The sequence below is a fragment of the Trichechus manatus genome, unplaced genomic scaffold (assembly GCF_000243295.1).
Source record: "Trichechus manatus latirostris isolate Lorelei unplaced genomic scaffold, TriManLat1.0 scaffold00015, whole genome shotgun sequence".
In the NCBI taxonomy this organism is placed as follows: Eukaryota; Metazoa; Chordata; class Mammalia; order Sirenia; family Trichechidae; genus Trichechus; species Trichechus manatus.
Genome location: NW_004443951.1, coordinates 26,710,144 through 26,725,416, shown reverse-complemented (window position 1 = coordinate 26,725,416; position 15,273 = coordinate 26,710,144). Strand labels below are relative to the sequence as shown.

The 15,273-nt window shown below is 37.3% G+C and overlaps 1 protein-coding gene across 5 annotated transcripts in view; it reads right to left on the bottom strand.

Moving 5' to 3' along the window:
- Nucleotides 1-15,273, bottom strand: part of PUM1 (pumilio RNA binding family member 1) — a 134,159-nt gene that overhangs the window by 66,277 nt on the left and 52,609 nt on the right. For 3 of the 5 annotated variants that reach the window (XM_004372027.2, XM_012554241.1, XM_004372028.1), the window contains exons 4-5: nt 6,937-7,045; nt 5,782-5,960 (exon numbers count right to left, since the gene is read on the bottom strand). The exons of 1 other annotated variant lie outside the window; for it this stretch is intronic. In XM_004372027.2, the coding sequence (XP_004372084.1) occupies nt 5,782-5,960; nt 6,937-7,045 (288 nt within the window). Of the gene's footprint in view, nt 1-5,781; nt 5,961-6,936; nt 7,046-7,984; nt 8,039-15,273 lie in introns of all 5 variants that reach the window. One more of the 5 variants, XM_023727303.1, reaches the window with a different exon arrangement.

The window sequence follows — 15,273 nt, the reverse complement described above, 5'->3', positions numbered from 1 at the left end:
TCAAAGAAGTGATTTTCCTCCCTTCTTTCTAAAAAAGAATAGTTTTCGTTATCTGCTTGACACAGAGTCCAGAAACCGTTTAACAATGTTAAGTATTGGTTTCTCCTGCCCACACTTCTGTTCTTCACAACTGCCAAAAAACTGAAATGTCAAATCTCTTTCAAATTCAGCAGCTTCCATAATAAAAATTTTCAAATATTAAAAAATTAGTAAATTTGAAATTATTAGCTATGTGAACTACTTTTATATTTAACATAATAAGTAGGAACTTAACTCATAAATAAACCAGTAGAGGACAGTAGAAAGCAATACAGTTAAGAATTGAAATTAGACCAGAGTTTGCATCCAGGGCCCACCACTTCCTTTTAAGGCTTTGTTTGTCTCATCTATAAATTTATAGGGACCACAGTATCTACCTTAAAGGGTTGTTCCAAAGGTTAAATAAGGCAATTATGAAAATGCCATTCTTTAAAGACCAAAAAAGTTCTTAAAAGGTATTTTATCTGATTTTCATATTTTTTTCCCATTACCTTTTTCACAGAAAACTCCACCATCACCTCTACCTCTTCAAGTCTTCAAAATTACTAGACATTTAATGTTTTTTGCCCTGGAAAGAAATTTTTAAGGCTCCAACCATTAGATCCTTTGTCCCACTGATTTTTATAAGTGAACAGAAGCAAGTCACCGACAACCACTACATTTCATCCAGTGTGAGACACCATTATAAGACATACCATTATTTTATATGCCACTAAAAAGGAAACTGCCCAGTCCTGCACAGTTTTTGTTCTGTTGTGCACAGGGTCACTATGAATCGTAATCGACTCGACAGCACCTAACAACAACAACAAAAAAGAAACACTGCCAACTAAACTATGACATACTGCATCATTTAAAAGATACATCCTAATCTCAAAATGTACAAAAGCGGAAGAAATGTACATTTTAGAAGCAGTGTAATATGGTATATACCAGGCACTATGCATATTATAGGAGCCCTGGTTGGCGCAGTAGTTAAGAGCTTGGCTGCGAACCAAAAGGTCAGCAGTTCGAATTCACCAGTCACTCCTTGGAAACCCTACGGGCACAGTTCTACTCTGTCCTATAGGGTCACTATGAGTCAGAATCGACTCAGTGGCAATGGGTTTGGTTTTTGGTTATGTATGATCATCACCCAAATCCTTACATATAGAAAGGTAAGAAGATTATTTCATTCTGCTATAGTAACTACCAGATCCAGGAGGAAAAGGAATGGTTGTTATTACAGAGACGATGACAGAAAAATTGAGTTTCTAAACAGTCTTCTTACTATTTAAAAAGTAAAAACAACTGGGTGCTCTTTTGTTTTTAAAGTTTTTACCCAGTCAGTGTGTAAAGGCACTGCAAAGTAGAGCTATAGATTTCTTGCTCAAGGAAAGCGTAATTTGAAGGGCTCTATCCTATAGACAAAATTTCTGAATTTACTCTATAGGCTCTTGATAAATTAATCTTCCAAAAAAAATTATATCTTACAGCAGTGCTTATGAAATTTCAATGTACATACAAGTCACCTGGGGGTCACGTCAAAATTCAGATTTAGATTCAGTAGGTCTTGAGTAGGGTCTGAAATTCTGCATTTATTATAAGCTCCCAGGAGATGCTGATGCTATTGGTCCACTGACTTTGAGGAGCTTTTTCAAATATATTATATGGCCACACTAATTAGACCACTGTTGGGTTTTAATTATCTCCATTTTGCAGATGAGGAATCAGCTCCAGTTGAGACTCAAACCCCTGACTTCTATCTGCATTACATTCTACAAAGTCTTTAAATAAGTCAACTGAAGTACAGTATCACTGGTTACCTAAAACAAATCCAGTGAAGACTAGGGAAGCAAGTCATCAAGTGCTCTGTGACTCAACTGAATTGCTATGAGTTTGCATGCACCCTCCAGGTCAGAGAACAAGCCGTCTCTATAGAACTAGTAGAAAGATCTTCCCAAGTTATTTTTTCTAAAAATCTTTCCTCTGCAAGGTCAGAGTAGTTTTCATTCTAATTCAAGGATAGAGTGGTCTCCTCATTTTCCTAGACACCATAAGCCAGGAAGGTAGAAATTGCGATCCACTCTTCTGACTGGCTAGACATCAACCTATTTGAAAAATATCAGCTGGTGTCCTGGAAGACCAATAACAGGCCCTTAGATGGGCAATTTCACACAATGGCCTCAAAAACTATAGTAGTTACACCTGATTTTACAACCAACCTGGACTATGCTTTCTAAAAAAACAACTGTTTAATTCTAGGAATAAATAAAGGATATAAAAAGAAAATATCAAGAAAAAACTTGACTCTGATTTGACTAGTATTCAGTCTTCTTACTATTCTGAAAACTGCTACCCTGAAGTTTCTGATTCATATGTGGAATACTACCAAAAATTGCAATAATACAATATTGTTGTTAGATTCTTCTTGTCAGCTACAAAGAGTTCTTACCACAGAAGCCAAAACACTAAGCTGAGACCATTTGTACAATCAAATAAACTCAAGAAAGTTAGACAGTTAAATGCCCTCATTCAAGCTATAATCAGGAAACAACCTCACTGAAAAGGGAAAACCACTACAGAGTGAGTAGAATACTTTGGTTATGAATAGCCTTTAATCAGAGGCTGGATTATCTGTTCTCAGTATCTGAGAATGACCCCTTAGTACTTTCTTTGAGGGCTACATTCACTGTGCCATCAGAGTGATGTTTTCAGTTCTCAGAAATAAAACAGGGCTCCTCCATGGCCTCCTGGAGACAATGTTGGTACAGCTCCTCAAAAAGTAAAAACAACTGGGAGCTCTGACCTATAAACTACCAAGTATCATTCTTTAGAAAAATTATCTACAGGAAGCAGATATTCTATCTTACTTTGCCTCTGAAATCAACCCTTTGGATTGACAGGCCAGATTTAAAGAAGAAAAAAAAATCACCTTTTTCAAAAAGATGAATACCATGACAACAATAAACTGATTCATTTTTCCATAACCAGAGCTTCTGTCAGTTTCCATCCTAACCAACAGGTAGAACAAAGCCAGAAGGATAGACAGAAGATCAGCAGAATACAACCATAAGGCTGACAAAGCAGTTCCCTGATGCTCAGGCTCACGTCCACCAGAGAACTGGATATGCCAACATCGTGGCCTGATGTCACTGATCAACCCTCTTGTATCACCCTATAGATACAACTCAAGTCAAAATATGGGATAATATTTCACTAATCACAACTTTCCTTCTGAGAAGAAGCTGGAACACAGATTTGGAAATTTTTAATTTATCTTTACGCAAACCTGAGAAGTTCAGTAAATAATCTGATTGGTAACAAACCAGTTGCCGTCAAGCCGATTCCAATTCACGGCAACCCCATGTATGTGTGTCAGGGTAGAATTGTGCTCCATACGGTTTTCAATGGCTGGTTTTTCAGAAGTCTATTACCAGGCCTTTCTTCCGAGGCATACTTCTGGGTGTACTCAAACCTCCGACCTTTCGGTTAGCAGCCAACTGCATTAATCCTTTACACCTTTCTGACCCATCTATCCTGAGGTCTCAACCTTCTCTTTCTGACACATCTATCCTGAGGTCTCAACTTTCTCTGGTCACAATACTGTAAAAGGGTTAAAAATCACCAGTCTCCCAAAACAACTAAGGATGGTACCCATCTTTACAAAAACAAATACAAGACACTGAACCCAAAAGATACAGCTTTTGTCATAAAAATACTCTTCTAATGACGATTGTTTGTAAAAAAAAAAAAAGAAAAAAGAAAAAAAAGTCAATACCACTGTTTTATCTTCTTCCTAATTCCAATTATTTTTCTGCCTCCTACCAACTTCATAGTAACCCAGGCACATGCCATCTGGCTAATACCCAAGAATTAGAAACTGGTCACACACATAATGGAAAACTCACAGCCAGAGTCACACAGGTTTCAGTTCACCACACAAGCAACTTATTAATGCGTGATACTGACTGTAATCCTACAGAAAATAACTGAAAGTTATGGGCAGCAGTTCAAAGGTAGCACTTCCTCAGAAGACTCTGTACTCATGAGATGAGGAAAGTGCGGGGACAGAAAAAGAAGTAAGCTGGGGATAAGATTTTAAAAAAAGAGAGAAGTAACTCCATTCTTCCCATGGGACAATAGGCAAATAATAATTTGGCCTGATCCCATTCCTCACATCCAAGGAATAGATCTTGTTCTTTCCAAGTAGCCTCTTGGGAAGGTTCAATAAAGGAAGCATTTGCCTATCTGATCCACAGGCCACTAAACCTGACCTAAGTCTTTGCATGGTCTAAAGACCCAGAAGCAATCAGGTCAGTTTTAGAAGGGCTAGAACTCAAGACAAAAGCCCCAGTTTAGTCCCTTGATCTTCTTTCTCAAAGGTTATTATAAAAATAGAAGATCCTCATGAGGTTAAATTCCTCACACCAAACTTCTAGATACAGGGCTGAGAGAAATCCAAGCTGACCTCTTGAATTAATAAAGTGCTTCACTTAATTTTTTCTAGCCACAGTCATCCATGACATATCTAGAGTAAAGCTAATTCCATATAGATTCTGGTTACCGTAGATACAACCCATTTTCTTCACACCAACCAAGTAAACAATCATTCATTTAAAGTCTACTAACATCTTAAAGAATTGTACTTGACACTTGTGGAAAATGCACCAAAAATGAACTACTGTTACTCTAGAGAAGCTTAAAGTGGAATAGGGAAAACAGAACAAAGTCTCTGATACCCAGCAACAGATATATGACAATAAAAATACTGAGCAACAAATGCTATAAAATAAAGGAGGAAAGAGTTATAGAAACAAAATCATTAATATGATTTTGAGGAAAGAAGATTCCTTAAATGATTGCCAACAGATAGTATCAGCCAAAAAGACTTCAGGGAGAAAGGGCCTGAAAGAGAAGACAACAAGTTGAGTCAGGAGAAAAGGTGGGAAAACAGGTTCAGGGTATCTCCCTCATGGCCTTCCTAGCTGTGACTTGGAAGATGAAACCAGAGACAGAATACAAAATGTGGAAGACTCAAATGGAAATGCATCTTCTAAATCTAGAAATGTAAGAAAGATGATGATGTAAGGAAGAACTAGTATTAAGAAAAGGTATCAAAGATGCTTGAGGAAGACTAAGATTTGAAAGGGGAGAACCTACAGATAGAGAAGCTGCTTTGGCTATAATTTAGCATCAGACAGGTCAATGAATCAAAAAAAAAATCAATCAGGGAAAAATTGCAGATAAAGAATTAACAGAACTTCTAACTTCCTGACATGCTGAGTGTGAGGAGCAAAGCTGTTCAAGGAGGCCCAAAGATAGTTCCATAATTAAAGCCTAGCTGGCAAAATAAGAATGAGCCCACATACATATCTGATCTATTTTAAGGGTCCTTGAATCTTGGAAAATCACTGCTCTCAGATCTGGAATTCCCTATTGACATCCCAGCCTGCTTCCTTTTCCTTTTCATTTCTTTTTTATTTTTGCTTTAAAGGAAAAATAGTGTTTTCTAGCAGACCAATGAACTGAGATCTCAGTTCTTACCTAACATTACTATCTATATGTCATGAAAAACATTTCTCTATTTTGAAAAAATTTAATTTACATCTTCTACTATGTTTGCTGACCTCTAATTACAATAAAAATGTTTTAAAATATCCTGTAATTAGTGCTATGAATATCTAAAGAAACTAAACAGGCATATTTTGCTTTAGGAGAAAAAGAGAGAGATATAGGAACAAGTTCCTCAAGCCAACTTACAAATCCTCCTTTTCTTAGACAGGAATCGCCCGGGGATGAGCTCAACACATACTCCACCATGCTAACGCCTAGTCCCCCACTCTCCGATCGTGGGGACAGTACAGAATTGACCTCACTGTTCACATGGAAACTCTGACCAGGTCTTCTCTGCACCATGATTGGCTGGGAAACTGAATGATCTACAAAAAAGATACACAAACATGATACAGTGCAGCCAGAGGCTCAAACAAATTATGAGTGATGTCTCATGGATAAACCAATGACTGGGAACCAGGAAACCTGCCGTGGTCAGGTGAGCCACACCTCCTATTGCTTTTATCCGTAAGTATGCTATTCTACATAAGCTAATGAAACGGAATACACCTCAATTATCCAGGATAGCAGACGAATACAGCAGTTTACACAGCTAGTTCATTTAGCTAAATGGATAAATTAATGGTTCCCTTCAAGCAGCAGAATTTCCTTTCAATAAGTTTTACTGGTAATTTTACCAAAACAATGTGATTTTACTGTCCTTTAAAAAAACATATACACAACATAATCTGATCTTTTTCTTATGAGTCACTGTCATCATGAAGATCCATTCTTACATTGTGCTGTAACAGCACAGGACCACATCAGCTTTTGGGTGTTCTGTCTTCTCCCTCCCTATCATCTGTCACTTCTTGCTGCTGTTGGTGTGTCTGCCTCTACAAGTTCTCCCCATCCCTCTTCAGGGGTAGTCTGTCAGAAGAGAGTCCATACCCAATGATTTGATTTAGCCCCAACCACATTTAAAGAGATCATCCATACAAGGTACACAGGGGCAAGGGGAGAAAAAAGAAACATGAACTTCAAATGGCAGGCATGGGTTTTCTAATTCCATGTATGCTGACAGCAGTACAGAATAAGAAGTTACAGCTGAAATTATGGTCATTTCAAATAAGACTACTCCCCTGTGACTAAAACTTCAATAAAATATTGAAGATTTGACTGTACATTAATTATGATTTAATAAATTACATCATATAAGCTCCTTAATGGCAATTATACCACAGGACAGGACATTGCCTGACATGCTTATGTCACTGATGTAAAATTCATGACTTGCCAATTGCTAGGAAAGGAGCTCTAAGACAGGCAAAAATCACAGTACAGATGCTAGATCTAGATTACCTGATGTTCCCCAGGCACTGTCTCGCCATTGATCACCCAGGAATATTCCTTTTGGTCCATCTTTGCTGGATTCATCTGTTTCCCAAAACTTTTTACCTGGCAAGAGCTGCTGCAAATTAAAAATAATAGATGCTTTTAAAGAATTCATAAAGGATGAAAGTACAGCAGTCAACACTTTCTTTTAGACAAGGGTACTAAAGATGCTCATGTGCCCTGAAGGTCTTTAACCACAGTGTTCTAACTATTGTGGTTGAAACAATACTATATATTTGGTAAAAGTCATACAGAGGCCTAAGGAAAGCGAGGGGGACACAGATCATACCATCACAATGGAGGCTCAGCTTAAATATCTAGAATTATTCACTTTAAAACCTACACCAAGATTTTTTAAGAAGAAAAGAGTATTAATATTGGATCTACAAGCTAACTGCTTCCTAAGAGGACTCTTATTGAAAAAGGAAGTACCTATAGCTATTAAAACACTTCTGCCTATATATGTATTAACTGACCAAAGTTACTCAAGCTGAGGTCTGAATACAAATTTATTTATGCTAGAAGCAAAATTCACCTCCTTTATACACAGAGATTCTAACTGTTAACAAATCACCAGAAAGGATTAAAAAAACTTCCCAAACCACATCAACCTGTTCCAAGATTTTGGAAGACAGGAAAAGCTATTCCCCCATTACTGGAAGAAAAATAAAATCTCTCACCCTCAGTTAATTCTAACAATGCTTGGTAATGACATTAAAGTGACTTCACAAAACACCATGCTTCATAGAAATGCAGGTGTCACTGGCCCTGAGCCAGCAGAAGAACTTTAAACTGGCTTCAACCAAAGAAATGTAAAGCACTTTTCAAGCAAAACAGTACAGTTTCGCACAAGATCAAAGCATTAGTGACCTGCGTTACAAAGTAAAACTCCACTAGCTCTTCTTTCTGGTCACCAGCTTTACTCACTAAAACGCACCCTCTTGTTTCTTCTAATTATGTTTTCGTCTCAACTGCTATTACTTAGGAAATTCAGAAGTTTGAGATAATACTTAACCACTGCTGCATAAGAAAGGCTCATCTGAAGACTTGAATTTCTCAGAGGGACAGCCTAAAAAACCAGAAAGCACAAAACATTTGCTCTCCTCTTTGACACTTTCCAATTTATAACCCAATGATAATCGAGGAATAAGTTAACGCTGCCCTCATTAAAATGAAACTTGTTTTTTTAAATCTAGAGTCTGGGTTTCTCAGTAATTTTAATCTATCCTTAAGTATCTCTATAGATCTATCTGATGAACATGAGTTACTACCTAGACCAAAGCAGTTTGTCACATATGTCTCTTCAGGCTCTAATTTATTTTCTAAACAAACAAAATCATGACAAAATACACATTTTGGTCTGACATTTAATAGCACAGCACATAGGTTTACTTGTTTAAAAATAAGCAGTTATAAGCAGTCAATTCCTAGTATATCTCTAGGGTTCATTCCCTAAAAGAAACAAGGGCATAGCTGATCTCTTTAGGAGGTAACTTGAGAATGATAAACAAAAGGGAGAGCCCAGACCAAATTCAAGCTGTGGAGTCAGGAAGCCCTGGACTAGACAACTTTGATGTGTCCTAGGACTAACTACTGAACTGCCCTGAGCTTCACTATTTTACTGATGAAGAAAATATTTTTCAAGTTGTTGTGAAGATTAAAGATATTGTTGATGAGTACCTAGCACAATGTCTGTCACACAGTAGGTTCTCAAAAAATGGTAGCAGATATTAATTACACGTACTCAGTGGCATCACACCTAGACAAAATAGCTGTCAAACTGCAGAAAGGATGCTTTAACAACTAATGTAAACTACGCAAGGGACAATTCAAGAATTCTTGTTTTTACACTTGTTTTTCTCCTTTGATCTCAAAAATGCCCTCTCAGATTACAAACAGAATTTCTTTCCCCATTAGCTGTACCCTTTCCAACTAATATTATGATTTTTCTCCTACATTTTATAGGGAATGTGAGTAAACAGGAGTCGCTCCTTTGTAAATGTCAGCACAAGGGGCACCTCACTTGTTGATTAATTTTATGTTCCACATAATAGTGGAAAGAGGGCAAAGATGATCAAAAATATTCATTCTTGTCCTTTAATTTTTAAACTGCTCATCCCTCTCCACAGAAACTCAGGAATCTTTATTCAAAACTCAGGGAACAGTATCTAAAAGTACCAGCCATCACTTTGAAATATGATCTGTCCATAATTTGTCAAATTGCTTACTGAAAGCAGTAGCCCTTGAGCTCAAAGCTTCAAAAAAGACTTTTGGGATCCTGTCATTTTTTCACTGTAGTTTTCCAGGTTGTCATAATGTGCAAAGCCAGCAGAAGCAGGTGAATATAAACGCTTAAGTTTCCAGGCCCGATTCTCTCAAATGGGAGCAACAATGCAGAAAATATGTAGTCAGGTGTTTCGGAAAAAAAAAAAAAAAAAGGAGGTTCTACTTCAAAGTAATAATTCCTACAAGGAATACCAAAACCCACTACCAGTGAGTCAATTCCAACTCATGGTGACCCCAGGTGTGACCGCCATGTGTATCAAGAGTAGAACTATACTCCATAGGGTTTTCAATGGCTAAAATCTTACAGAAGTGGATCGGAGGACCCTTCTTCCACGGTGCTACTGGGTGGATCTGAAACATCAACCATTCAGATGGTAGTTGAACACGAACCATTTGCACCACCCAGGGACTTTCTCAACAAGTCCCTAGCTTGGACACCAAGATGCAACTATTTCTCCCACTATCAACAACCGATATAAATATAAATCCTAGATAGATGCTAGGAGCAGCCCAAAAAGTACTAGAACTCCACATGGTTGGCAAAGTAGCAGTGAGACAATCAATCAATTATTATCAGTGAAAACAGCAATGACTGAAATGACAAGTTTGAAAGAAATAAGGAAAAAGGAGGTGGGAGAAGAGGGTGGCAGAATGTTGATTCAGGAAGGAAAAAAAGGTGGAAAGTATGAGTTGCCAGGGTGCTCTTCAAAATGGGAAGAAAACAAAATACTGGACGAATGTACCCAGAAAAAAGGCAGAATCAAACTTAGCAAAGCTCTTAGGAGTCTCTGGATATTACACACCAGTTGCCATCAAGCTGACTCCGACTCATGACAATCCCATGTGTGTCAGAGAACTGTGCTCCATAGGGTTTTGAATGGCTGATTTTTCTGAAGTCAATCACAAGGTCTTTCTTCTGAGGTGCCTCTGGGTGGATGTGAACCTCCAACCTTTCAGTTAGCAGACAAGCACGTTAACCATATGCACCACCCAGGGACTCTTATAGAATATCTGTTGTTGTTAGGTACCGTTGATTCTGACCCATAGCCACCCCACACACAACAGAACGAAACACTGCCTGGTCCTGCGCCATCCTCACAATCATTGCTATGTTTGAGCCCATTGTTGTAGCTACTGTATCAATCCATCTCATTGAGGGTCTTCCTCTTTTTCGCTGATCCTCTACTTTACCAAGCATGATGTCCTTCTCCAGGGACTGGTCCCTTCTGATAATATGTCCAAAGTACATGAGAATATAGAACCTAGCATTTCTCTTTCCTCCAAAACATATCCATCTATATGCCTCAGTTGTTATGCTAAGCAGCTTCTGTAATGACTCCCAGTGATTTCTGCCTCCTGGTACTCAGTACCTTTTGTAACCTAGTGACTTGCTTCTAAAGAACAGAATAAAGCAAAAGTGACAGTGTATCACTTTCAATATTAAGATACAAAGGACTTCTACCCTCTTTGTACTCTCTTTATCCTGCCCTCTTACTTGCTCACTTTGATAAAGTCAGCTGCTATGCTGAGAGCTGTCCTATGGAGAGGCCAGCATGGCAAAGAACTAGAAAGATCTCTGGCTAACAGTTCGTTAGGAACTGAGGTTCTCCGTCCAAGAACCTGAGAAGAACTGAATCCTGGCAACATGAGCTTAGAGGCAAAGTCTTCCTAATTGATCCTTGAGATGATGCAGCCCCAGCTGACACCCTGTTTGCAGCCTATGAGGGACCCTGAAATTGAGGACCCACAAAAGCCATGTCTGGGTTCCTGACCTACACAAACTATAAGGCTTAAACAACCATGTTGTTTTAAGCCACTAAATTTGGGGGTAATTTGTTATACAGCAGCAGTTAAACATACAGTTTTAAATATGTGGAGGGTGTTTTCTTACATTCAAAACATTTCTTTAGGAATCTGCTTTCAAGGAACATTTCTTATCCCATTTCTAATATATAAATCCAAGTGTTGGAAAGATCCTTTCGAATTTGGAACAAAGTGATTACCTCCACTCCATTTTATGTTATCCCATACTTCGTCACAGAGCGCCTTTTTGTATTAAAAATGACTGGCTTTTTAAATTCTGCAAAATCAAACAGACTTAAACCTATTAAGCTTACTGAGAATTAGCAGCAATCATCTATACTCAAGAGTCAACTAAAATAAAAACATCTAACTGTTCAAATATGATCATATTAAAAAGAGCTGGAATCTACTGAATTATAAAACAAAGTGATGATGTGTCTTCCAATTGTTATTTCAAATTCTAGAGAAACCTCTCTGGAGGTAACATCATCCATAGCACTGGCTGCAACATGCTGGGGCTCACCAATCTACCGGGATAAACACCAAGAGCTTCCAAACCTTCACTTAAACCATACCTAAATTCAATTTTGAAAAATTTAAATATAACTAGTGTATGCAAACTGGAGCCCTGGTGGTGTTGCGGTCAAAGTGCTCGGATTCCAACTGAAAGGTGAGCGGTTTGAATCCACCAGCCACTCCCCAGAAGAAAGATGTGGCAGTCTGCTTCTATGAAGATTTACAGCCTTATTAGAAACCCTATGGGGCAGTTCCACTCTGTCCTATAGGGTTGCTATGAGTCAAAATCAACTCAGTGGCAGTGGGTTTGATTTTTGGAGTGTATAAAAATGTAGTTCCTGCTTATTCCACCAAGAACTTGGAAACAAAGACTGCCCTTTGACAAGACAAAAAGCCAAAAATCACAGCAGAGGTTTACGAAGTTCACTTTAAAGAAAGATTGGGCAATAAAAGGATTAAAAGATTTGACAATTCTAAAGGAAAATAATGTGGAACATGAATTGGTCCAACAAAAGCAAAGGAAACCCAGGGAGTCAAATGCAGGCAGTATTATCCAACTGACACGTTTAGGAAGAAGGCATATGTTTCCCAAACAGGTCTATTCCTATAAAAGCAATTAATGCATCAGGCTAGACAGTAGCTTGGTTACAACAGACTCTAAAAATATCCAAGTAACTTCCTTGGCTCAGACTGCTTACCAAGCAAACTTCTTATGCAAACTTGGCTTACTCCTGTAGCCAAGTGTGCTGAGCACTGAACAAGATTATCCTGTCCACTTGAGAGTTACTATTTCTCTTTATAAAATTAGTAAACAGCATTTTGGTTTTTATACATTAGTCTCTTGTGGTTCTGGTTAATGTAGGTCAATCTCAAAATCCAATTACCTCTAGAATTAGTAATAAAGTCTATTTCAAGACCTAAAAACTGAGAGCCTGAGCTGGGGAGTTCCTTCTTACCCCTGCAATACAACTAGACCTTGTACGCTTCCTTGTAATGTCCCATTCCTAATACTCCCCTAATAGACTGTTCTCAAATCTTTAGGGGAAAAACACAGCCTGAACCATAGGTTTGTAAAAGAAAAGAAGACTTTAAACAGATAAAGAAATCCATAAGCTTATTCATGAGGTTTCTAGGGAACAAAACAGAAATCAAGCACTGGTTCATAAGCAATGTTAGCCACTTGTTGGAAGACACCTTAATGTTGTCTTTTTCCATCTAACAAAGATGGTAATACACAAAGCCACACCTGCACAGTCATCAAATAAACCCCCAGTAAGAATCTCTTTAACACTAAACAATAAAGGGATGAGAGCATCAAGAACCTCTAGGCTTTTTATTTAAAGAAGTAATGTAGTAGGTAAAGCACACATGAACATTTTGAAATAAAAATAAGTTTTTTTAAAAAACTGATGTTAAATCCCAGCTATGTGAATTCAACTCCAATAAGCCTCAGCTTTCTCATCTATAAAACAGACCATTATGAAGATTAAATGAGATAAAGTATGTAAAGGACTGAAACAATGCTGACCTTCCAGTAACCACTCAGAGTTAGTTGCTTCTATTAAAGAAGAAAAGTAACAGCCAATAGATTTCATGCTATTAATGTTTTGCCAATGAAATGCTCTTCTGTACTCAGCTAGCAGATGTAGTGAACACAGTATCACCCAGCCCACTTTAGGACAAATTCCATAAAATTAAGAGCCCCAACAAAATACTAGGAACCCTGGTGGCATAGTGATTAAGCACTCAGCTGCTAACCGAATGGTCGGCAGTTCAAACCCTCCGGCCCCTCTGCAAGAGAAATATGTGGCAGTCTGTTTCCCTAAAGATTACAGCCTTGGAAACTCTACGAGGCAGTTACTCCTAGGGTCGCTATGAGTCAGAATCAATTCACTGGCAATGGGTAACAAAACACTGCAAGAAAAAAAGGATTACAGCTTTGCAGAAACTGAGAAAAGGCACGACGATTATTAAGGGCTGGTCTTGTTTGACTATACCACCATTAATATTTGCATAGGGAAGTATCAGTAAGGTTTGCAGATGGGCACTAGATGGGCACTCCAACAACTACTCTGTGCAAAAGAAGAATAAAATATTAGGCAACTGCATACACACCCAATACTGGCTGTACAGAGCTGCCTCTCGGGGCGGAGATTTGGCTCCTTAAAGAGTACAACTCAAGGGATGCAACAAATGCTACAGGCATGATCTGGTTTGATCCTGTTGTTATCTGACAACTCAAACATAAGCTTAGATTCACAGGAATGTAGCCAATGCAGGAGTCAAATACCTGATATTTATCTACTTGGTAAGAAATACACCAAAAAAAATTTTTTTTTAATCTCTTTGTAAATACTCTCTTTACATTAATTCAGAGAATCTGACATGAATTCAGACAATGGACCTTTCGAGAACTGACCGAAATGAAGAAGTATTATTGGCAACCACTGATAATCACATGTCCTAGTCAGGGCTCTGACTCATGAATGCTGTATATAAAATTTTCAGAAGTCCCTCCTCAGAACCTTAATTCCCTAGGGATCTAGCTGGCCCTCCCTACCATAGAGAGTTGTTGAGAAATCAAGGTGAGACAGCATACAAAGTGCTTTCATAAATACTATGAATTACACAGACGAAAGTTATCACTAAAGCTTTAACAAGAAAACGTTTTAGCCCTATTAAAAATACATAAAAGTATAAATACCCTATACAAGGCTTAAAAAAAAGAAGGTATAACCACTCACATAGTTGCTTGTTAGTGCGGTGGGATGTTGGATGAAATTTTTGTAAAATATACTTTTATTACGATTTAAAATTTATTTTCTAGTAAATAAAAATTGAGATTATCATAGTATGCAATTCACTGTAAATAAATAAGGCATTTTCTTTCAAGTAGACACAGTTCACTTCAACATAATTTCAAAATACCAAAAGTCAGTGGCAACTTTATGGAGAATGCTCATACAGTATGTTTAAAATATTTTTAAACCAAGCAGATATAATCAAACTTCTGATTCATTTTGAAAGTGCAGCTTAAATAAGGAATGTTGAACATATGCAGTGGTTTCATCAAAACCAGTTATTTTTTAAATTAAAAATAACTAAGTATATAAATAAATGAATAAAGAAGCTGATTTTAACTTTCTTCTCTTTCAGTTAAGGAATATGATCTTTCAACTTCTCACTTCTCATTTATATATCTACTCACTATGGAAGTATCCTGCATTCTTTCTAATCAGTTACTCAATACTTAGGTGTAAAGATTATTTTAAAATATTTTTGCCCTGTTTCATTTAATTCAAATCACAAAACTAAGAATCAATCAACATCTACTATAGTTTCTTCACATTTCTCTACTAAATATCATCACAATCTGAGCTTCTGCATCTAGTGATTACTGTTTAAGTTTTTTACTCTATATGGCAAGATGGGTTACTACTGAAAAAAAAAAGTCATATTAATGGTCTCTTAACTAAATATCTCTTTTGGTGAAATCTAATACATTCCTTTAAAAAAAAGAAAAGTTTAATTTTTTACATCACTATAATTATGCAGTATATAAAATTAAATTTTTTAAAAGTATTTTCCCAGATTATTAAACACTCTTCACAAGCCCTGTTAATAGCTGTTTATCTAATGCCTTTTAACAATGCTTCCATCACTAAGGATGAAATCACACAAATCACTAAGGCCTGGTCA